This window comes from Oculina patagonica, chromosome 5 (assembly GCF_052425735.1).
Source record: "Oculina patagonica isolate OP01 chromosome 5, crgOcupat, whole genome shotgun sequence".
Lineage (NCBI taxonomy): Eukaryota > Metazoa > Cnidaria > Anthozoa > Scleractinia > Oculinidae > Oculina > Oculina patagonica.
The window spans coordinates 15883067-15907298 of NC_135762.1; the positions used below are offsets into that span (position 1 = coordinate 15883067).

A 24232-nucleotide genomic window follows, 5' to 3' on the forward strand; every position below is an offset into this window, starting at 1 on the left:
AATAGGCTAGGCTAGGCAGAGCTAGGCTAGATGAGGTTAGGTTAGAAAAGGCTAGGCTAGGCAGGGTTAGGTTAGGTAAGACTAGCGTAGGTTTGCTAAGTTAAGGTATGGTTGGGTGGTGGTGGTGGTGGTAAGGTAAGGTAAGGCTTGGTTTGTTTAGGCTACCTAGTTTTTTCGTGCCTCTGTTTTACCTTGAAAGGAGTGTCGAATTGGTAAAGAGGCAGCTGTACATAAACCCAGCGGTTCGACCTATAAGTCGTGGACCACAAAGTAATGACGTCGCTGTTGTTTTCATGAAGATGAAGCAAGACGTTTAACTCAACAACCTCGTCGTTTGTATGTGATCTCTCTAGTTCACCAGTAAAGTACCAAAATGTTAAGCACTGCCACCCATGTGCTGGCTGGAGGAATTTAGTTGTCAGCGTTTTCCTGATTGAGTAACCCAAGTCTGATTTAAAGTAAAGAAAATTTCCTGTAAAAGTAAATGATTATTGTTAGCTTAAAAATTATCAACAGTTTACTTATCAGTCGTATTCGTCATACTGCATTATGGAAAAAAAAAGATTTTTAGCTCGCACATGTCTTTACCCGTCTTTCAACATAATTACTGAGTGCTATTGCCAGATTTTCCTTAACGCGTTACTGTGATGTATAAATGAAATTTATAATTTCGATAGTCAAGACACCAGAAAAGTTCTTGGCAATACTATGATCTCTCTTCCCTTCTCCGTTCCCATAATTTCTTCATTGGTAGATTTTATATTTGTCTATTTAAGTACGTATGTTTGGAGTACATTCATTATCCTTACCCTGTGCTACAAAGCGAAGAGATTGTTCCCCTCTCCACACACTCACTCACGTCTCAAAGTTTTGAAAGAAGAAGCAAATTGTAATTACCATTTCCGTTAGAAACCTTTATCTCCCAGTCTTCCTCGCCAGTCCAACCACATCTTCCATCTTCAAAGTAACAGTCTGGGCTTTCTGATGACGGGCATGGAAGAATTACGAATCATTGTTGTATATACACTAGCACTCAGATGTAGTTCTAAAATGAACTACCAGTAAATATACAAGTTAAATTAATATAGAACCAAGATATTTTATACGCATGCAAACGGTCATTTCCACTGAAAATTTGTACACACTCGTCCCGTACCGTGCAGTTCAGGAGAACTCTCACCGGTTTCTCCACACAAATGGAAATCGCTCTTTGATTCACAGTCTCTAATTTCTGTTTTCACTTTAAAAAAAAATAATAAAATCTAAGTTATTGATAATTCCAAATAAACGGAATCGCTCAAAAACATTTTCGTCATATCTGTTCTTCGTTCTTAACAAACGTTACCAGTGTTTCAGAACAGAGATTTTATTAGAAGACTAGCAAAAAAACCGCTGCCCTCTTTTGGACAAAACTCCTATGTTGTTAAACCAGCGTCAACTTACAACCATATTACCCCTGAGACCAAATAGTTTTCCATTGCATTTCTTCCTAACAGGAAGGGATTCCTTCGTTATATTGGGTTAAGTTGCAGAAGTTAAAAGGTTTAGTCAGTGCCGTTGTACCAACATTCGTTGTATCAAGGCACAACAGTACGAGTTCATTTACTTTTTCTGAGTGCTGAGATTTTTGTCTAGATTAAGAGTTCACATTCAAGAAAACTATTATGCTTACCCTGTTTGACGATCTTAGAGCAGTTCCCATCCATGACAGCGACGTCATCAATAGCTATATCCCCTGAACTTCCGCCATTTATCACGCCTTCTATGGCAAACTATAACCAACATAACATAATCAGTGCGTTCCTAGTCTCTCGGATAAGTAAATCATCCAAATACAGGGAAATCACGGGTTGGACTCGTGAATGTTTCCCTGGATTAAATTGACTGCGTGTCAAAAAGTTTATCTTTCTTCACTTTCGACATACTGCTGCAATAGCTAGCACGACTAGCAAGCTAAAAAACAAAATATAACCTTTTTAAAATCGTAACTTCAAGGTGATCCGTATTTGTTGGACATAATTTTCTCACACCGGTCAAAATTTCCATTTTGATAACAAAATGAAATGTCTGACATAGAGTAAATTACCCAGAATTTTTAGCAGTCCCACGGCAATATGTGCAAAACAATAATAATTTTAATAATTGTAGTTATAAGCAAGGTCATTTTTAAAAGATGATAAACGCAGTGAGTTTTACCATTATGTGTACAGTTAACTCTCTCTACAAAGGACACCGTCGGGACCGGCTTCAACTGTCCGTTTTAGAGAGGTGTCCGTCTTATAGGGAGTTTATTTACAGTAAAATGACTGAAAAACGGCAGGGACGGGACCAACACCAGGTGTCCGTCTTAAAGAAGTGTCCGTCTTATAGAGGTGTCCGTTAAGAGAGAGTTGACTGTATTCGTAGCATTGTCTCACCTGAAATTGTCTTTCGAGGTTCGGTGGATTTAATGGAAGTTGTGCAAATATCCAGTGTTCTCCCATGTGCCCTTGTTGACTCCATACCTTTGTTTCAGAACCGTTGGTTTGTATGTAAATGTTAAGGGATCCTATTTCTTTCCCATACATGTGGTACCAGAACTGTAAACAAAGCTGCTTCGTTTCTATAAACCAGCCACTTTGTAATCTGGCTTTTTCACCAGCTTGTCTGTTTGATGCTTCAATATACAGGTAACGACCTAACAGAAAACATTTATGATAAACACCTTTAAGGTGTTAAGGTGACTCCGTACTAATTCTGGGCGCACTCATCATGACAATTTTCTGGGGAATCGTTGGAGCAGAAGTGTGGAAATATCAAGGTAACCTTAATTCAACTCTAAGCAAGCACTAAGAAGGTTTCTTACAGAAATTTTGGTTAGGGCCTTACAAGTTGTTTCAATAGAATGTTAATCAGTGCCTAGTCGAGGTGACCTCAATATTTCTGCCCTTCTGCTTCAACTAAAGTAATAAATGTTGTTACTGGAAGAGATTCTTTCAAAAAAGTTGGGTCCAGCTGAACGCCAATAAAATTACAAATATTTTTTCAATATTATTGAATGATAGGTGAAAGTTTTCCTAAAGTTTCATAGCTACCAAAGCCGAAAAAGCTATGACGCAGAGTTTGTAGTCTAAGAGTGCTCCCAGAATAACTACGGAGCTACCTTAAAGGGCTAATATAACGAGGATTCTGCTGCAGGTTTGGTCAAAACGATAAAAATATGAGTAAGCAATTTCGCTTGAACACAGAATGCTTAGATCACCACAATTGAAACCTTTACAAGCTAGCGTCGTATTTTCATTTCACCTGAGTTTAAAAACACCTTTTCTGCGTTAATGAGACATGTATACTTCCTATCTAGTTTCCCTAACCTGGACTTTGTGGCTTTTAATAATGGAATGTTGATACCACATTACACTGCCCTTAGATCAAAGAGCTGTTGTTTCAAGCCTTAGCCCTTCATTAGGAAAACTGGCTACTTGCCCTGCCAACTGGCTGACACCCGACGTCATTCAGTGCTAGCACTCGACAATTAAAGTTATCCAACATTTTTCAGATTTTTAAATTGTACGACCACCATAAATTACCATCTTTTGATAAGGTCGTGTGATCAAAGGAAGGTCCTGTGTCTTCTGATGGCGTTGATCCTATTCCAATTGTCCACTGAAATTCACTATTGACATCATTCCGTAATCCACATAACCCGTTTTGAAAATCGCATGGCCCTGAAATAGAAACAGAATATATGTCTATCAACACTTATCTAAGAAGTGGCGAAGTGCAAACAAACACAAACATCAGATTTGGCTGAATCAAACAAATTATGCTCAGCTTGGATAAAATCTAAAAGAAAGACACCTTTCAGGGCGCAAGCAAACTTGGAGAAGTATTTCTGATTTGCAGGAAGAAATCGATTTCGAGTATATTTCTTGTCATTTGTGTATAATCACAGAACCTCTTCAGTTTGCGAAACAAATTTAAAGCGCATCCATCAAGTCTGAAGTGAAACATCATACCTCGAAACGGAATCTGGCAAGTGTTTTCCTTGTCCTCAGTTCTAACTTCTCTTTGTCTTGAACAAGATAAGTCATGCAGTGGGCACTCCGTCTTTCCTGTGTAGGAAAATGAGGTTCTTTTCACTCAAAAAGAAAACAAGGACGGTAAGGGATATCAACTCTCAAATAAGAAATGTTATCATTTTCGAGAGAGGCAGGTGAGTTAGTTGGACGTAGAAGTACTCAAAACACCTGTAACCTTTGCACTGTATCTAGTTCTCTGTTAGTATTTCTTTGTGGTATGTTGTTCATAAAATGTTAAAAAAGTACTCCAAAAAGTACTCCAACACCACAAAAAATCAAATGCAGTACTCAAAAAATTGTTTTACGGGGGTGTGTAATTAACAGTTTTTTTATTGGGGAAACGCTTCTTAGAAAGATAATTTGTTATGCCTTTGTCGTTTTACTTGAATCCTTTGTTTTACGACACTTTGGTGACCGCTCCATCCACAACAGCAAAACACCTATGATTTTAGCTATATTGAGACGCACTAACACATCATAACGGTAATGGACCTCACCGCATATGGACGGAAAATGAGTGTCGTCAGTACATCCTTCTGTTTTCCTGCAGGTCTGTGACCAAGATAGCGGCTTTCCATCAAAACACAGGTAGTGATTTTTCAGGTTCCCTAAGAAAGACGTTAAAGCATTGCAAAACTAAAATTAAAATTTAATATTTAGACCAGTGAAATTGTTTATTAGAGAGCGCTACTGAACGACGTGTTAGGTAAAAGATGGTAAGTTGATAATTAGGCTTAACCGAGAAAACATAAAATTACTTGGTCTGTTGATGGTTTGACGCTGACTGTTTTTGTTGTTACTTTCAAAGACTTTCTTTGAAAGTTACATCAAAGAAACAGTCAGCGTGTTACCATTAACAAACTATGTCATCCCCTTACTACAATTACACTATTTTGAAATAAAGTTATTTCCTAATATATTTTTGTTACCCTGTTCTTCCTTTTCATCTTCTCCATCCTTACAGTCTTTTTTTCCATCTCGCAGTTCTTCTGAAGACAAGCACTCGCCTGATAAACACGCAAACTGATGGTTTAGACATTTGCAGTTGCTCTCGTCAGATCCATCCAAACAGTGTGACTGGTTATCGCATTTTTGAGTACCTTCAACACACTGTAAATTGTCACACTTAAATTCTTCCTTGCTACAACTATGCCCTGTGAAATTAAAGAGAAATCAAGTATTTGTTTTCATGTAGGTGAATATAAGAAATATCAGTATTTGAATTTGTTCCACCAAAGATATGATATTGTATTCATTTCTATGACTTTATCCAGCTCCCAGCCGGCTTGAAAGCTTAGTTGGAAGAGCACCGAAGCAGTATCGCAGGAGCCGTGGGTTCAAGTTTCGTTCAAGCCTGAATTTCGTTTTTTTTTTGCACTTTCTCGTGACGCTTACGTAAAATAGCAATCATTTTTATTTGATTTTCAGAAATTCATTGAATATAAATTTAACAGAATGAGTTCGATTTACCATTAATAAACACAATGAAGTTGAAGCGGTCTTGAAGTCAAGTTAATGGCAGAAACTAACCTGGAATAGCAAACAAGGGAAAATTTTCACAGCTATCTGTAAAGATCTTTAAATTCTGAATTACAACCGAAACAATTCCGCTGTTCACTGCTTCTCCTTTCAGTACAACCTTAATAATAAAAAACAGTAACTTTAGTATAGAATAGAATAGAAACTTTATTAACGTGTTAAATAACCACCTAGCTCGGGAAAACCCATACTAATATGAGGACACGAAACATAACCACCAATAAGTTTTTGCATGCCTTCTCAGAAGGTAACCAAGCAACATCTGAATCAGAAAGCTAAGAAATCTGGCATCGCTGAAGTGGTGAAGGGGCTGTGCGTTCTAAAATAGTTTAGATATAATCCAAATACTCCAACACGTTTTTGTATCGTTATAACAGCTTAATGCGAAGTGCTCAAAACAAAAACTTTGTAAATTGCATTAAAAAAAGGCCTGCAAGTTTCAATTTCTGTAGCAATTTACTTGAATGAAAACTCAGGTTCGGAACATCACCTGTTTGTCCGCCAACACACAAAACACGCACAAAAAACCTAACTTAAATTTTTCGTGTAAGCATTGTTTTAAAGTAGTATGATGGCTATAGTTCTTTCCGTCTCATTTTTTATTCAGTATATGACAAAACTCTGCTGTACCAGAACATCTTTCCTTGATTCCCACGAAACCTGGGCCTTGGATGGTTTGTTTCCATGGTAGCCTCTTATCTCCCAAAGCAATACTTTTTTCTCCTTTGAACCAACGTACACTTCAAGAGAGGGAGTGTTTCTATTACTCGTTACTTTCGTCATGTCAGGCAATATGTATTCGAACTGTAGACAGGTATATGTTCTTCTATAGGAATCTTTCCAAGGTAGCAACGGGCTTTCAAGAGACGCTTTGCCGACGCCCATCAAATACGCACCCTGATAAACTAATAACAAGAACAATGACTTTTACTATTGGAAAATTATTATTCTTGACTTACGCTTACAAACCTATAAAAATCAGGTAGGAATACGTATATGCGGTCGTTTCTTATCAGCAAAACGTCAAGACATGAATAAAATGTCATTTTAACTATTTGAATTCTAAAAAATGACACAGCGTTGTGAAGACAATTTTGACATCGTCTTGTGAAAGTTGTGCAATTGGTTTTTACTGGTATTTTCCGTGTAATCGTTTCTTTACAAATAGAACATCTTTTGTAGAATACCTCCCCCTGTCTTCCACGAGGATCCATTCGAACCACTTTTCTTCCATTGGCAAAGTCCTTGAGAAAAACTGCATTCACTCAGTACAGCAGCTGAAAGACAACATTCGCCAGTTAGTAAACGATAATTAACTTATTTTTTCCTAAAAGCAGCTTATCTACAAGTAAAATTATACAACATGTCTAAATTTAAATTATCCGGTTTGAAGGCCAACACCCACGAATCGAAAAGATCGACGATAATTGATGTGGCTATATACCTATTGAATGAGGCTTAAAGAGACAGCGAGAATTATCAAGCTCGAGGTTTGAATTTTCTGCTGAAGCTTAAGGCTGAGGATATCAGAAAAAGATAGTTTTTATAGTTATTTAGCAAAACACGATTATTTTTTGCAGTTTGAATTCCTGATCATCTTTTCAGTAGCAAAAATCAATGAACACCTACCTGTAACAGATACTTGACCTAGTTCAAGGGATTTTATGTCGCTTTCATCAACGAAAGAATAATGGGCCTAAACGAGACGGAAAATAATGGAATAGTGTTATAGGACATTTTTTAAAACATGCAATTTCCGAAAATGCTGAAATCTCTTTCAAGTTTGAACTTGAAACGTTAAGCCTGAATCTTACATGGATTTCAAATAGTCCTCATAATTGTTATTTGAAGGCACCAACTTTTGGTTTTCCTTTTTCGAGCTTTCAAGTCAATAAACAAGAGCGTAATCTAAACTGGGCCATCAGTTGTCAATTTTATTGCCACATGTTCTCTCTCAAAAGGCAATGATAATTTTACGTGGCAAAAACATCAACCATATATCTCGAACCTGAAAGTTTGCTCTTTTTCCACACTGCAATTTGCGCCTTTTTACTTTTTATCTTTCCACATTGTGTCATATGGAAACAGCCAATGACCTTACTTACCAGCCAAAAACCGTATTCTTGTCGGTTTTTCACGTTTCATATATTCCTACTTTCCCGGGTGGGACAAGGCAAAAATATCCAGAGTGTTTATATAGGAAAAGTTGGCTTACCCCCAAGATTATCTTACTTTTATAGCCAGTGACCCTTCAGAAAACTTTTTAAACCTATGAAAGTTCTCGCTCTTGGAATGGCCTAGCATGGAAGGCGGGACAACGACCAACGGACAACTTTTTTTCTATGTGAGCAGGTGCAAAAATTAGCAAACAGCATGCAAATGGCGTCAATCTTGAGCGACTGCTCGTTTTAATTCTCTCTGGTTCGATGACAAACGGAATCTGATGCGCTTCGATGATTTATCGGAAACAGTCCTTACATATGTTCTTTTGTCTGTACTCACCTGTATTCGATAGGCTCCTGGTCGCACATCGACTTGCAGTGAAATGTTGAATAAATTTTCTTGGCAACTCATCGGCAGAGAAGAATTGATTACATATTCGTTGTCGAAGATCGTTATAGAAATTCGTCGATCGCAATCAGGACAGGAAATCCCTTGGCAGCAATATCTGTACGAACCTAATTGAATGAAACGGAAGTAAATTTTGATCCTTCATCTTTTTAACAAGGACATCAGACTAAAATATCGCATTTATGCATAAATGGACTTCTGTCGACTCTGTCGACTTCTGTCGTGCTGAAACATGAAGTAGCCCCAAACGAGCATAGGGAAGACCTCAGAACATAAAAAAATCAAAGACATGTGAAACACAGCCAATCATAAACCAAACGATGTGCCGTAGGCAAAGAGCTAGAAGGAAACACCCACCAAAAGTTCGAGTTGAACATCGAGGAAAAGATTGTAATGGAATCCAAAGGGAAAATAATGGAATCTAAAGGGCTAGAGGAACGTAAACGGGAAGTGTCAAATACAAAATGACAATCGCTGGCTGTAACTGGGGTTAGTGGTGGGAAGGTGTGATCGGGAGGGACAAAAACTAGTTTCGATGAAGGTTTTGTTGGCGTACCATGCTCTGTGAAGAGCTATTGGTCGACGCAAAAGGTAAAACTACAGTGCATAAATCATGCAAACCTGAGATTGATATCGTTGATCCAACGTCTGCTGTGAACTGGTGACCAGGCTCAAAACGAATGTTGCTAAAGGTAAGGTGCCGTTCACCTGGTAAAGAATAAAAAAATGTTAGTCATAATTTTTTTCAAAGCAATAGAAATATTTTCTGAGCTATCAGGCAAGCACAAAAGGCCTTCAACTCCAACTTCAATTTGCAAAGCATGGCCTGAGCAGAAATATTGCTCGATGGAATTGAGGAGGCGATCAAGAATTCCCCCCCCCCCCCCCCCCATCTGCGTCCTACTCCCTCATCATTGTGTCAGTTTGTCCAACGATTTGCTAGTATTGTACCAATTATCCATCTTTGTATTATACCAAGTATCTAGCCAAAGAACATGACACAATAACTTGTTGACGTTGCTTGGTTAAATGTCGTTTAAAATGTTTTGTTCATGCAACTTGAAGCCTTTTTTTAATCCTGCTTACAATTCGCTCACTTTCATTTCATTAAAATTTTGATTTTTTTTTTTTCCCGACTTATAGAAGCTTTAAGTCCACTTCACGCGGCCTTTTAAGCTTCCTCATTTTGTTTTCTAACAACAAGAAGCTGTTCTGCGTCACTCAAAATGAAATAGCTTAAGGTTTAGATGTTAAAATTACCCTGCTTGGGAATAAACCAGTCCACTACCAAACTGCAACAGACACTTTGCAGCCTTTGTAGCAAACTATTCAGACCATAATTGGCTCCCGCTAGTTATTTACAAAACACAAACTCAAACCTGTTTTCAACCAGAATAAATTGTCAGCACTCATTGGCTTTTGCTCTTGTCCATTTGGAAACTTGATTCCAACAGATAGGTGATCTTCACGTACTTCTTCTCGCATATAGACCTCAATTTTGTAAAAGCGACATCGAGAAAGGAATATTGGCTTTGAAGTTTGCCTGCTGACCGACCTAAACAGAAAATGGAAGAATTTTGCTACCAGTGACTGTAAACTCACTACTTTAAATAATGTTGTCAACAAACACATTTCTTGAGTGCATGCGATTTGCTATCCTGTATGGAAGTCTAATTTTAAGGTCATGAATACTAGTGGTAAACCAGACGAACGACATTTGTTAGATAGATAACAGAGCCAAATTATTATAAGGCCGTTTCGGAGTTGCTTTTAACTCAAAAACGACTCCTTATAAAACTTTTTTTTTTATGAAAATACGAATGTTTGTCTGTAGCCAGTAGCAAGTTGCAGCGTTTATTTTACCTGTCCCACTCTAGTCGCACTAACTTTTGCTTCTCTTTAAGTGTTATTAATTCTTTACTCTCAGACTTGTTTCCTCCCGAGCCTTGAAGGTCGCCAATATCTTGAAACCACAACTCACATTCATCATCGCAGGTCATATAAAATGTGTGAAAACCACTTTCAGTGACCTAAGGAGAAATCGTTCAATGTAATGTAATGATAACAAAAATAGCTGAAGGGTACGAGTTAAAGGTTATAAGGGTTATTGGCATAACGCATTCAATAACTGTAACAATTAGCTAAGTGGTGAATTATTAAATGTTATTACAATCCGCCAATACATAACATTTCCATTTACTCGTTGGGACCACTAGTACATTTGTTATATTTTTACCATAATGTAGAGAGTTTGGTGCCGAACAGACTGTTTTGTATTAATTTGCCATATAATGAACCAATAAAGATTGTGAAAATATTAGTCAAGGCACCAAAAAGACTCCTTTACTTACTTTGACCAAGCATACTTTTTACCTTCATAAAGGCGCTCAGTTTCTGTGCGTAGTAGTCATCAAAGTTGGTTGGTGCATCCATCATTTGAATTAAATTCCAAAAGTTACTTTGAAGCCGGAAAACATTCCATTCGCTTAATTTATCAGGGCTTTCGTTATTTCTTGGCGCATACCAGACTTCTCTGAGTATTCCTCTGGCGTTTATCTCTGTTTCTATATAGAAAAAATCAATTTCGAGTTTATAAATTAGTTTTTCACGGCCGCAAAGACTCTACCATAACAGACTAGGAGGCAGCCGTCACCGTAATATAATTATAATTTTAATATTTTCGGAATTATTATATGATAGCAGTTTAACATTGATGTTTTATCAAATGTTTTTCTAAACAAACTATTTTTCAAATTCCACCTTGCAGAACCTACAGTAATTAAACAAATAAAAACCAACCAAACAGAAGTAAATAAATGAATAATAATGATATATAAATTTTAAAAAACCCAGATAGTAACTTTTTAGATTTACAAATTGTCTTTGAAAATCTTACAACGCTTACCTAACGCCAAAACAGTTACATAACACAAAACCATTGCGGTGTTGAAACTTGGCCCGTTGACGTACAACACGTCACCTTTCACCGGGGGAATGCATTGGTATTCCAAATATGAAGAGTGTTGCTTCTCAGTGCACACCGAGCTGCTATTACTGCGTGACACAACTGACACTGTTAGAGGTCCGTCGTTGCTTGAGTTCTTGGGATTTTCTACCGTCACTTTGTAGATGAAGAATTCTTTGATAAGTTCAATTTTGAGCCATGGATTCGCCTCCTTTCCGCAAATATACAAATAGGCATTAATAAGCAATATTTTTTTAAAAAAAAATTTCTACTTATTCTGGTCATCGGTATTCTTGAAAAGTTACATTTTTAAAGCGACTGACTACAGCTGAACTTGCATGATTTTTGCAACCCCCATCCTCGAAACTACATTTACTAGGTTTCAACAAGAAAAAAATGATCGCTGTACGATTAGGAAATAAAAACCAGGCAGTTATAGAAAGGGGGCCGTTAGAAGGGGTTCGACTGTATTTGTATTATTCAATGCACAGTCAATTGAGATGGTTTCCGCCGAACTTCGAGCAATACAGGCAAAAATAAAGTTACCTAAAAGAGATCTCATAGCATGGTAACAGTTTGAGCACAGCTAACAAAAACCTACCAAAACTTAAGCTCTCAAGCTGACCCCGCCTGAAAAAATAGATTTGAAATTATCTACATTTCAGTTAAAACGGACGTTTCGCGTCGGTTTTAAAGAAAATGGCGCGCGTTTTAAACATTTTTACGAGGTTTGGCTTTAATTTTCTCGAGAACGCTTTAGAGTTTTATCACGGGGTCACTGAGCCAAATGAATTTCAGTGAGATGTTTCAAATAGTATATAAAATGTTACTGAACTATAAGTAGATTTTTGGTACTTAATTTTTGGTACTTTCAGCGGAATCCATCTTTAAAAAGACTATACTTTATACATTTCAATTTTCTCTCTCAATCGTGCGAAAGAAGAATAATCATAAAATGTTATGCCACTGTGTTGTGTTAATATATTAAAAAAAACAATGGATAATTTAATATCTTACCTTTTTAGAGAAAAAACAAGTTGTAAGGTTATTGTCGACTGCAAATGATGAATTACTTCCTGCAGCCAGACTTGAGAAGCGGGTCAAGCTTCCATAAGCAACATTGGCTTTGACAACTAATAAAAAAAGGCATTTTAAAGTTACAGAAAGAACTAAATAAGAATACAGTAAATCCATCAGACGCCTTATGGGCTCGACTTTCCTACCTTGACACAAACACGATTTTTCGTCGCATATCAATAACAATATGCACTCTCACTTGCACAAGATAATGCAAAACCAAAGTTTTTTATTCCCTGATAAAGATCATAGCCATTTCATTCTGCTCCCGAGAGTGGCGGACGTAAAACCAGATCCGTAGACTCGGATTCTATTAGCCACTGGTTTAGACTACACCCGTAATTCTACAAGATCATCACTAAACCTTTTTTCTCACCTTCAGAGCTTTGACAGGCGTAGCCAGCAACGTCATCACATGGCACATTAATAATGACTGGATCGTACCCATGAAATGCAATACAATATTCGTCTTTCTGTGTTACTTGGGGATATCCTGCTTTAAACAATGCTATGTCGACACTTGTTCCATCGAGCCATGACCAACTGTCCTGATCCCTCATCAACCCAATCTGAAAAGCATATGTCCACTCCACCGATTCCAGCAGTGAAATGACTCCTTGCAGTTTTTCGGGGGTGTCGATAATTGCCAGGTTACTGCCTTGACTGTCGCAATCCCACCAAGCATCGTTCCAAAAAAGGCGAGGATTGGTGTGCACCTTGTAGCAGCGGTCATCAATCAATGTGTAATCGTGTTGACAGGTGTTGTTTACTAAAATAAAATTATGCTTATCAATATATATAACATGAATGAAGATTATAATTTTGTATTAATAACAGGTGGTGTGGTTCCAATATGAAGTCACTGTCTTATCCTAATATAAATAGCCGATTAACCACTTACAAATTGTAATAAATTTTTAAAACCACTAAACCACTCATTTCTAATTTCTTAGTTTTTGGTCAAAATAAACTAACACAGTTTGTGCTTATTAATCACTTGCAGACCAATATTTCCCGCGCGTAGTTAACTGACCTGGTCCCTTCGCACATACCATTCTGAGTGAACATAGTATTAATTTTAAAATGACTTCGAGTCAGCTTGTCGTTGCCGTTAACGTACCCAAAACTTCATTTAACTATATACCGCTAATTTAAGGTATTTTCCCTGCTCCTTGTGCCTTCCATAACCCTTGATCTTAACAAAAAACCCTCACGCGCTGGTAGCGATTGTTGGCACTGTATTATTTCAACATCGTCATGCAGCAACCCTGTAAGGCATTACAATCCAGTAATACCTTTCACACTCACTTGGTCGGGTCTCACAAATGTATGCTCCCCGTCTAAATTTGCAGCCCTTCGAGGCTAGCCACCAACCGCAGCCTCTGTTAAACCACCTTCTTTCAAAGTTCTCAACCGCTCCACATCTTCCATATTCTGTGTTGGGCTCATTGGTTCCCCAGAGAGCCGGATAGACCACGGCCCCATTTAGCCATTTCCAACGTAAGTTGAAGTTTTCTCGTGATCCGAGAAACAGTGGTCTGCGGTAAAAAACTCCCGTAGTGAAGTACATGGATAAGAGTCCGTTTAGATCCTTCAGATCTCGCACCATCATGAGGTCAGCACCTTGCTCGTTACATCTCTTCAATGCAGTTTTCCACCTGTTAACGCCATAGTGATGGTCATCAAAAGTCGATGGAATCGGATTTATGAATACGCATTTGTCTTTTAGATGGAACCATCCTGAAGGACACCGGCCTTGTTGCACTAGAATGAGATAAACTAATCGTTATATGTGTGAAAACACTTATAAATTTACTCTTCAATAGACGTCTTTCGGCAAAGCACTGTAACCTGGCATTAAAGGCTGCACACCAACAGGGCTGTTCGCCTGTCAACAAGCTTTACTTTGAAGAGTAATAAGGAAAAGAATGATGTTTGGTCGTTTGAGAATCTGAATTCAAATAATCCAAATAATTTTTAGTAGCTCCAAACTTTATAAAAAACAAAGCAGAAAAATAGATAGCAATAAGCTTCAACTTGGCGGTATCAGTGACAAGATACCGCAGCAACCATTTGATCCAGCGATTGTTAGCTTATATCCTATAACAATACCTGATATCTCAGAACAACAAGCGTGTAACTTAAATCATAACAAAGACTACTTGAATCCTGAAACTAAAACTTTAATGTAAATCGTGAAGACAACAGCTCAGATCATAAGAATTCCTAGAAGGATCGCTTAGATCTCGAAAAACCTTCGGCTTTACCTCTACGTGTTGTACGACAATCACGAAAGGAAACGACTTCTGAACAATTTCTCTATTTATCCAGTTACTAGGCTTTAAAGGTTTTCAATTCGTAATTTCCAAGAACCATCTGCCACTGCGTGTCTGTAATGTGTGTCTATACTCCCATGGGTTTGTAATTCTAAGTTTACCAAAGATAGAACTTATTTTCATTTCGTTTTCTAGCGTGATGTTCTAGGCTAGTACACGTTCCGTGCAATATCACAGCTGATACTTCCAATTATGTCCATAAACAATACCTTTGGGGTGGATATTATTTGGTGAAAAAACAATCATAAGAACGGGCGGGTGTTAATTAAAAATGACAGCAGAACACCACTTACAATCACAGTTTTCCCATTCTCCGTCCTGGGGAAAATTTGACGTTGTGGCACACCAAGGTCTCCCGGCTGATCCGTCAACTGTACAGTCATTGTACGATCTTCCATTGTACTCAAATGGAAACACGCAACACTTTCCCGATCGAAGGCGCATTGTAGAACAAGCTTCCGTTGGTGCTTAGAATAAAGAGTATGATAAGTGATTTATATGTACAGAAAATAATATATGAACTGCGAATAGTGTGTGAAAGGAAGAAACATGGCAGTAACGTTTGTAATTAAAACGCCTGCAAAGAAGCCTGAAAATGGTTATTTTTCAGCCTTTTTTGCCTTTTTGCAATTGTTTAAATTGCAAACACAACTGTGATTAACTTGTTAATCAACGTTTTCATCAGCTTGAGGGTGTGATTTTATCATACTCTACTATCATGTTATGCTTTCTGTTTCACTACTTTTCTTTGTGATTTGTGCTTCCTCTTGTGTTATGCTTTCTTACTGTTATGCTTTGTCATTTTTATCCCTTGTCACTGTTATACTTTCTTTAATTTATGCTCTCTTACTGTTAGCTTCCTGATATGTTTTTTTCACTCTCATGCTACCTGTTTTACTTGCCGAAACAGACTTAAAACTAGGGAAGGTCAAGTCCACCAAATATGGCTTAAAATCGTGGAGAATTGTTGAACCCACTTCGAAGCACCTTGCGATGATTTATTTGCTTTATAATTCAAAAATCCATCTAACAATATCTAAATAATTAAAATAAATCTTCTTTCAGTTTTATTTGTGTCTTTGTGGTATACCTGTTGTGTTTTACAATAAATGTTTAGTTTTTTTAATCACTTATTTTTTAGTGTGTGTGAAGCTGACACCAGAAGGCCCTTCAAAATCCCATAAGTATCCTACCTTTCTGTGTTCATTGACACTCTAAACATAAGAAAATTCATCGAACGGAAAACTACTTATTTACACATATACAAAAGGCGAAACGTTTGAAATAATTAACTTACCTAAAGAAGAAACCATTGCTACAAACATGAGAGCTAAAGGAACGACTGGCAGTCTTGAACAAATCCCACGATCACATGGCATTTTCAGTTATGGACCGCTTTAAAATTATCTTGAAAATAAAGTAGAAAATAGTTTGTGGAATTGCGAAGACAAACACTCATGAATTTTTCAAAATATTTAGTATTTTCAGTTGTCTGCAGTCTTCGCACTATCGCTGTCTGTACTGCAAACAGGCAGGCTTTTGAAATGGCTGACCTTACAATTTTTATTCTAACAACAGTGTCTCTCGCAATAGTTGAATTGTAATCAACTAAAAATAACATTTCTTTAGCTTCATATTAATAAAATTAGGAACCACAAATAATGATGAAAAACGCTATGAAGGCTCTTTATGGGATAAAAAAGTAAACTATCTGTTTAATTTCATAAGCTTGGCCTTGTATCTAATATTCATAAAACTCAACACTTGTAAATTGCACTGATTTGCCCAAATAAAAAATCCACATTTAAATATGCGAGTAAACAAATTATTTTGAAAAGACACAGAGTAAAGCAAAGTATTGTTTACATAAAAATAACGTCCTTTTAGGAAAAATGGAATACGCTGTGATCCCTTCGAAGGTAAAAGTTAATAAGAAGAATCCGAAAATTAAACGAAATGATGGAACAGATATTTTAAATCATGAATGCGCAACGTTTCAGGAATTTATATTTTGATATTTGAAGAAAACGATTGAGGTCTATAGAATATCTTACCTCACCGGATACAGGTAGAGAAGGAGAAATGATCTCAAATTAAAGCCCTGACTAAATGAGCAAAGTCGCGGAAGGTGCAAATTGCCAAAATAATCCAAATCGCTAATGTTCACCATGTGTAATCGCCTCAATTTCCACTAGTGTTAACAATCCTTGTTCCTTCTTTCTATTACTTCATTGATGTTTTTCTTCTTAAGGTGTCTAATTTCGATTTAAAGGTAAAAAATTACCGACACCTCAAACACAACTCTTCTGTGTAGTTCAAATTTGGAGAAACAGTTGATACATGAAGGTAATCATGAAGATAATTCTTGATACATAACATTTAATAACCACTTGAAAGTTCTGATTATAGCCGTAGATTATAACTCGGTAATAAGCAGGCTTTTACGACATGGAGGGAATTCCAAACGACGAGAAATTAAAGAATAAGAAAATATATTAATTTGTCACGTACCTTGATCACCTTTGATATTGTAGAAATGTATAACTAATCTTACAGTATGCTTTCAGAATCCTTCTATAAAACCATTCTGATATATTTTTCTCTCTTCCCTCCGGTAATGTGCCAACAACGCCTGTCTCTTTTAAATCTGCCGTTTTACTTTGTAAAACTATGGCAGTTTTTTAATTAAGTACAACTACGCCTATTCCCATTTATCATCCCTGGATGAGCTTGGCGGAAAGTCGCGTTATGATACTGGACCTTCAACACTTGATGAAAATGCTCATCACAGGAGATTTGTTTAGTTCCTGTTTGTATTATAGCTCCAACAGTGGTGCATTCAAATTAAGTGTGCTTTGTAAAAAGGAAAAAAGGAACAAAAGCTGTGAAAATGACGCCATTATACGCACGCGATCAGAAAATGTTTTGGAATATTTCATTTCAAGTCAACCTATAGCGGATTTCTAGACAAAATTAGTTTCCTTGTATCATAAAACTTATAATAAGGTTGAACTGTCCTCACTCTTATTCTTATTTCTATATAGGCCGCACAACGAGTATGAATTTTTGCGTGAGTGGTTCTAGGTAAGAATAAAAAAACCTTAATCGTGTTTCCATAGAGTTATGGTAACATGCGTAGGTGATGGAAGAGAGAAATAAGCTGCAGAAACACTCGCCTGCGGCTAATATTTCCACAGCTGTTACGAATTATTATTTACCATGGTTACGGTTAATGTTTACTTCCTCAAAAAATAACAGCGAATTTCCCGACAAAATAATTTAGTCATATGATAAAAATAAGCTCTGGTGTTTTATCTTTCGTAATAATTTGTTTATCTGCCGTGCAAAAAGCACTGCACGTGGCTATAAACTTTGACTTATGTCAGGAAAAGTATAAGTGTGCCACGATAATAAGTACTAGTATATTATGTTAAAAACAAAATTTTTTGTCAAGGGCCTTTTTATCCGCTCATCACTTCCTTTGAAATTTCAGCATTTCCTCGCGGGGTTTATAAAAGACAAAGCACATAAAGGCAGACCAAAATAATTTATTGCTCTTCATTCGCTGAATAAAGGATTAACTCTTTCTTAAAAGCCTTTCCAAAAGTGTCTGAGATAGTCACCCATGCTGTCGTTTTTTAATAAATTAGACAAATGAAGGGTGTGTTTTCCAAACTACTTGAAATATATCTTAAAATGAAATACAGTCACGCTATTGGTGTATTATTACAATGTTGGTGTCAGGAGTTCTATTTCGGTAGAATGAGTCATTCTTTCGAGTATAAATTAATGTTTGACTTTATCTGTCTTCACTGTTATTTAAATGAGGTCTACTATCCTAACGTTTTTTGACACACTGAGTTTTAAACACCTGCACGAAGTGTACAAAGAAGCAAAAATTATCAAGCATCAAAAACGGAATAAAATATGTTGCGTTGTTTATCGCTTCAAAAACCTCACTCTACCACGATAAATACTCGTTTGCTTAATAATCGTTAGATATTTATCTAACTCTAGTGGTTCACCATTTCGGGAAACATTTCCAAGATAACGAACTGCAAATAGCTGCATTGACACGTAATGTTCGGTACTAAAACCAGGAAAATTACCAGTTACGTGCTGCAATTTTCGACCATTTTGGTCGTACGATTAGACCCTTTATCAGTTTTATGCTAGTAGAACAACTACGTTCTGCTTTACCTATTAAATAAGGCATTCTGTCAACCAAGCGACAGTTTCTGTCAGTCAAGCGCAGTATATTTTGACGAAATGAGATTTTTAAGCGCAAAATTGAGCACCTTTTGCCGTGTTTTCGATTGTACCTATTTGTCTTTAAAAAGCTGTAGATCCATGAGGCGAAGTTGAGTCGATCCTCAACAAAAGCCCAATGCCTGAGTTTCTCAGGCATTTTACAAGGCAGTTAAAGCTGTTTTAAATTCTCGACCGATTTGAACTACGTGACTATTTTAAGTTCACAGAGCACGTTTTCCGATTAAAAAGCGATGTGATGATAACTTAAGTACTTTACTGATAAAAGTTTCTACATCGACAAACAGTTCTCATTTAATGAAGAAATGCAAACAAGAAAACGTTTATCAGCTCATTTAAAATATGGCAAGGAGTGATCTCGACAGGTAATCTATTATTTTTCGGCTGGTGACCCAGTGCAAAACCTAATCTTTAATTCTCGGAAGGTGTATTTGCATCCCGTTAGCTGGAATGACATCTACATGTAGTAAAGAATGTTGGTTTCATCTTTTTCTTGTCCTATGTGAAAGTCTTTTTTCCCGTTAAATCCGTGGATCCTAAACACAAGCCGTGTACACTTACAAGTTAGGGGAATTGCTAGTTTACGAAGGATTGATGATACGGAGAATTGCTAATACACCAGGACAGGTCGCTGTCGAACATTTAAGAACAAGCGAGATTCCTCGCGGTTTTCTTAAATTTTTTCTTCGCTCTTGTATGCTTTTTGTAATTCAACACAAGTTTTCATTTTACTTTTCGTATGTAGTTATTTCAATGACGCCGTAGCACTTAAAGTTTTTTTTTAAATTTACGCTACCAAGGACTCGTACTTTTGTTGATTGATAAAAGACGGTGACCATTGAAGGCTCGAACATCAACGAAGAAACAAACTTTGCAATTGTGGAGGATGAAAACTGACGATATACCAGTTTCATTTCCTTCCTTTTCTTTTAGACTAATCGCTTTTTCATATTGTCTATTGCTGGCATAATCATGCATGTCTGGTGTAGGACGACTTGGGGTACTAATTCCGGAAAAGAAATATATTTATTCCACATGCAGTGTCGTAAAACTTGGAAAGCAGACATCCTATGCAATACGGTGCAAGTTGTTTTCAGAGAGGAACGACTTTGCTTTGTGAAATGACGAATGTAACAGTTTGAAAGCATCCCTTGTAGGATTTGTAAATGCTAGATCAGGCCCTTGTGGACACCTTCGCTCTGTACGAAAAAGACTTTCATCAAGTCCGCCACTCTAAACGGAATGGCTAGAATCGTCAGAATTGCTTTCAAACGAGCCAGGTATTAATATAGGAGACAATGGATTAAAGGTAAGCAGGCTTTCTTCAGCATGTTTGTCAATCTTTCAGCCGCTGCGATAAACCGTCCAATACGACTGCAAATGCTGTACAAATTCGGCGTGAAAATACAGTTATAATGACTCTAAAGCGACCAGGATAACTGAAGAAACAATTAAGTAAAAATAAGCACATTTTATTTGAAATTTTTACTGTTGAGAACTACAGTTTTTGATAGTACAATGTGTTTGTAACGAGAGATAACGGTAAATGTGGACTTTAATGGTGACCGAACATCGCTAGCGCTTACATTGGAAATGCTGGCTGCTACTCGCATAAATTACTACTTAAATACTGCACACATATGCACGTGCACTTACATATTCTAATATTCTAATTACGGTTATGCATAATTCGTCACAGTGTTAGAGTCACCTACAACGATTGGGCTGTCTGTGCTGAGACCTGCGCAACACAGAAGTCTCAATAGGGTTAACCGTTAAACGGCCAAAAATTTAGCCGTTAAGCGTAAAAATTGGAAAAGTTTAACCGTTAGACGTAAAATATGTTAACCGTAGAAAATCACTTCATCGCCCAAGAATGGTCCTGAGACCTAAAATATATTTTTCAGTAATGAAAATTAATTTTTAACTTTTAAAACTATGGAAATTAATTTTTAACTTCTGTTAACCGTAATGGAAATAAATTAACCGTTAGCCGTAAAAAAAAGCCAAAATTTTAACCGTTAACCGTAAAAGCCATCACCCCATTGAGACCCTCCAACACGTGTAATAATGCTGATAAGTCGAGAAAAGTTTAACCGATAGACGTAAAAAAATTATGTTAACCGTAGAAAATCGGTCAGTAATTTTAAATAAAACAGATTAGGTCACTTCATCCCCCAAGAATGGACCTGAGACCTAAAATGTGTTTTCAGTAAAGCAAATTAATTTTTAATTTTTAAAACAATGGAAATTAATTTTAACTTCTGTTAACCGTATTGGAAATAAATTAACCGTTAGCCGTTAAAAAAGCCAAAATTTTTACCGTTAACCGTAAAAGCCACCACCCCATTGAGACCCTCCAACACGTGTAATAATGCTGATAAGTCGAGAAAACATGTCAAACATAGGAAATTCTCTATGTCACATCTTGGGATTTGCTGTGGACTTGAGAAGTAATTCAAATCTTCGCAATAAAAGAGGATACTGTAAATTGTTTTGAAGGATATTTGCATAATTCCTGGTACTATCCAATGTCACCTGGGAATGTAAGTACTCTTTTTATTTTATAAGAATATTGTATTTCCGAACCAGGCTGATTCTATTTTTGCCGATTTTAGGCTGTTCTTATGAGCATTCTTAGATAATTCTGTTTGACATTTCCGTTTTAGAATTTATAAAAATGATACTTTTTGCGTTTCAGTTTGTGTCTTTTGTGCCGTACATCATACATAATTATGAAATAGATTTACCATTCATCGAACTGTCATAAGCATCGAACATTTGGTTAAAACAGGTTTTTATTGTTTTATTGGCTAGTTAAAAGTTTTGCCGTTATGAGAAATAAAGGGTTTTTACGGTTCAGTAAAAGCGCATTTAACCGTATTGTATTTACAAAATTTTAGCTCAAAATTATATTCTTTTCAAAATCTGAGCCTCTGGTTTATTCTTAAAATATTCTTAAAAATTCGCAAATTTCAGCCTCGATATTCTTATAAACTATATTCATATATAATAAAAAGAATATACGTGTTCTTGGACGGCCGTCACGGATTGTGGTAGGCTTAGTTGCCAATGGTTCAGAAGTATCTAACGAAGGTTATTATCAAAATCCATTCATTAGTGGCCTAAATGATAAATGGGCATGCGCAAAGGCATTTTCAGTTAATTTTTAACTACCGTGGGGAAAAATATCTGCTCTTCAGAGCCAGCTATCAATTATTTTAATAGCCGTTTTTCCCAGCCAGCATCCATAATGTTATGACTTTTTCCCAGCCAGGAACATTTGTTTACCCTTTTTGTCAGCAATGTGTTTTTTTTTGTTCTGGTTTCCCAGCCAGGAACATCTTTTCATCTTTTTATGCAAGGTATGTTGATTTTCTGTCCTCTTTGCCAGCCAGTAGTTTTACCCCGAAAAAAATGGTTTATGTCCTTAAACAGACAATTCCGGAAAATTACTTTATGAAAATAGTATTTCTACTTGGTTTTGTCTGAGACAAAATACTTTGTTTACTTTTTAACTAAAAATGGACTTGTCACTTACCTCAAGATTAAAACTGATGAACCCATCGATAAATCAGTGAACGCGAATACAGCTTGAACTTTTTCAGCACAAACCCTTTTAGCGATTTTTTATAGAACAAAATGTCCGCTAAGCAGCTTGAATTCTAAAAAAAATTATCATTATCTTTTCAGATGTAAATGCCATTTATATGATCAATATAAAAGGCTTAATTTAACCATTTATTATATTTGATGGACGGGATATGAAGATGATTTCACTGCCTGTTAACGCATAGTCTATTCGGTCAACGGCACACGAAGATGATTCAACAAGTTAGCAAGTTGCCAAGTTCCAGTTTTCATTTTTCCCGTATGAAACATAATAATTCGACCTCTGTTTAAATAAAGGATGAAATAATTGCCCTATGGTCGACTGCTTATCGACAGACTGCGAGAAATTAGCGACAGGCTTAGTTGAAATCGCCAAACTTGGAATTACAATTAAAAATTCAAATTTGCTCCGAAAGTTACGGCTTACGTTTGAAATTTTGTAATAGCTTAGCAATGAAACAAAGCCTGTCGCTTATTTCTCGCATTCTGTTGACGAACAGTCGAATAAGGGGTAATTATTTTTTTCTTTGAAACAAAGGTGGTATAACCTCGTTTTATATGGCAAAATGAAAACCGGAACTTGGCAACTTGCTCAGGCAAATTTGAAATAAGGTTTGCAAGTTGCGACGAGCAAACTGTCAATCAATATTGGAACATTGCGCCTCAACATTGTAAAGTTTCCATCAAAAGAACATCCGGTTTGACTGTAAAATTCTAAAGGTAGTGTACAAACGATTAATAGTGTTGTTACTTATCACTTCCCTTACTCAGCAAAATACAAAAAAGGCAGTAGAATCCTTCTGATTAATTCTAACTAAGGGAAGCACATTTGCACACACAACGTTTCTGAAAGCGTCTAACATTTGCATGAAACGACCTCAACACGCTATTCATTAACGCCAAGTGTTGAAGGCAGGTGCCGCTTGCAACTTTGATGGTAAACCGAACGGCACCTCCATAACGTTTTTAAATTCGATTTCAAAGACCATTTTTGGGAAATTTTAAGGCAAATGGAAGTGATAAACTCATCATAAAGTGCAAAAAGTAAACCATACAAAAAAATTCCTCGAATTCGACTGCATTTTTTTAAAACGAGAGACACAAAAGGTAACTATTTTTGTTCCAACGAAAAGCGCACTTTTTTTGCATAGTTATGAGAATAAATACTGAATGTTTCTACTATTTTGACAACTGCAAACTACACACTTTGCAACTGAACCATTTTCATTAAATACGAACATCAAAACCACTTTCACGACTGCTGCTTTGATGGCAAGCTCGAAACACGAGCTGTTGCGGATCCACTGTAATATTGATTAGTTTGATTTTTCTTTCAGTAAAAATGCACCAACAAGTCTCACTTTCGGCTGGAATAGTTAGTGTTAAAATTTGTAAACTTAGCGGGGTTTAAATTTACTTTTCTTGACAACTAAGTAAAATGGTATCGACTCAACAAAAAGTCGATTGTCTTGGGGTTTGAGGTTCGGGTAAAAAGACAACTTTCTCATGATTGACTTGATAGTTAAACCAAAGCGTCACTCAAATTCACTTATTTAGTCTAGCTTGAGCACGTTTAAATATATAATCATTTCTTAGGCAGGTACGTTACCATACCATATACATTTTTTCACAATTGCTTTTTTTGCTGTTTATCATGATGGCATGGATTAAATGGGTTAAAAGGAAAATAATAAAATCATTCAGCTGACACTAAATTATATTGCATATCACGTAATATTACTCTAAATAATTGGTTCTTTAACGTTTGACAATATTCACATTTCCATGAATACATTACTAGATAC

At 36.5% G+C, this 24232-nt stretch overlaps 1 protein-coding gene across 1 annotated transcript in view; it reads right to left on the reverse strand.

Moving 5' to 3' along the window:
- LOC144652981 (uncharacterized) overlaps positions 1–17163 on the reverse strand; it is a 53861-nt gene extending 36698 nt beyond the window's left edge. Inside the window, exons 1-24 of the mRNA XM_078512877.1 lie at positions 17058–17163; positions 15844–15953; positions 14840–15013; positions 13519–13974; positions 12587–12979; positions 12151–12266; positions 11074–11344; positions 10542–10732; positions 10032–10198; positions 9548–9723; positions 8790–8876; positions 8100–8275; positions 7227–7293; positions 6785–6874; positions 6228–6502; positions 5589–5697; positions 4988–5212; positions 4556–4666; positions 3996–4091; positions 3567–3704; positions 2418–2677; positions 1673–1772; positions 898–981; positions 192–472 (exon numbers count right to left, since the gene is read on the reverse strand). Of these exons, the coding sequence (XP_078369003.1) occupies positions 192–472; positions 898–981; positions 1673–1772; positions 2418–2677; positions 3567–3704; positions 3996–4091; positions 4556–4666; positions 4988–5212; positions 5589–5697; positions 6228–6502; positions 6785–6874; positions 7227–7293; positions 8100–8275; positions 8790–8876; positions 9548–9723; positions 10032–10198; positions 10542–10732; positions 11074–11344; positions 12151–12266; positions 12587–12979; positions 13519–13974; positions 14840–15013; positions 15844–15925 (4125 nt within the window). The 5' untranslated portion in view covers positions 15926–15953; positions 17058–17163. The remainder of the gene's footprint in view (positions 1–191; positions 473–897; positions 982–1672; positions 1773–2417; positions 2678–3566; positions 3705–3995; positions 4092–4555; positions 4667–4987; positions 5213–5588; positions 5698–6227; positions 6503–6784; positions 6875–7226; positions 7294–8099; positions 8276–8789; positions 8877–9547; positions 9724–10031; positions 10199–10541; positions 10733–11073; positions 11345–12150; positions 12267–12586; positions 12980–13518; positions 13975–14839; positions 15014–15843; positions 15954–17057) is intronic.
- Positions 17164–24232: the final 7069 nt, after the last annotated feature.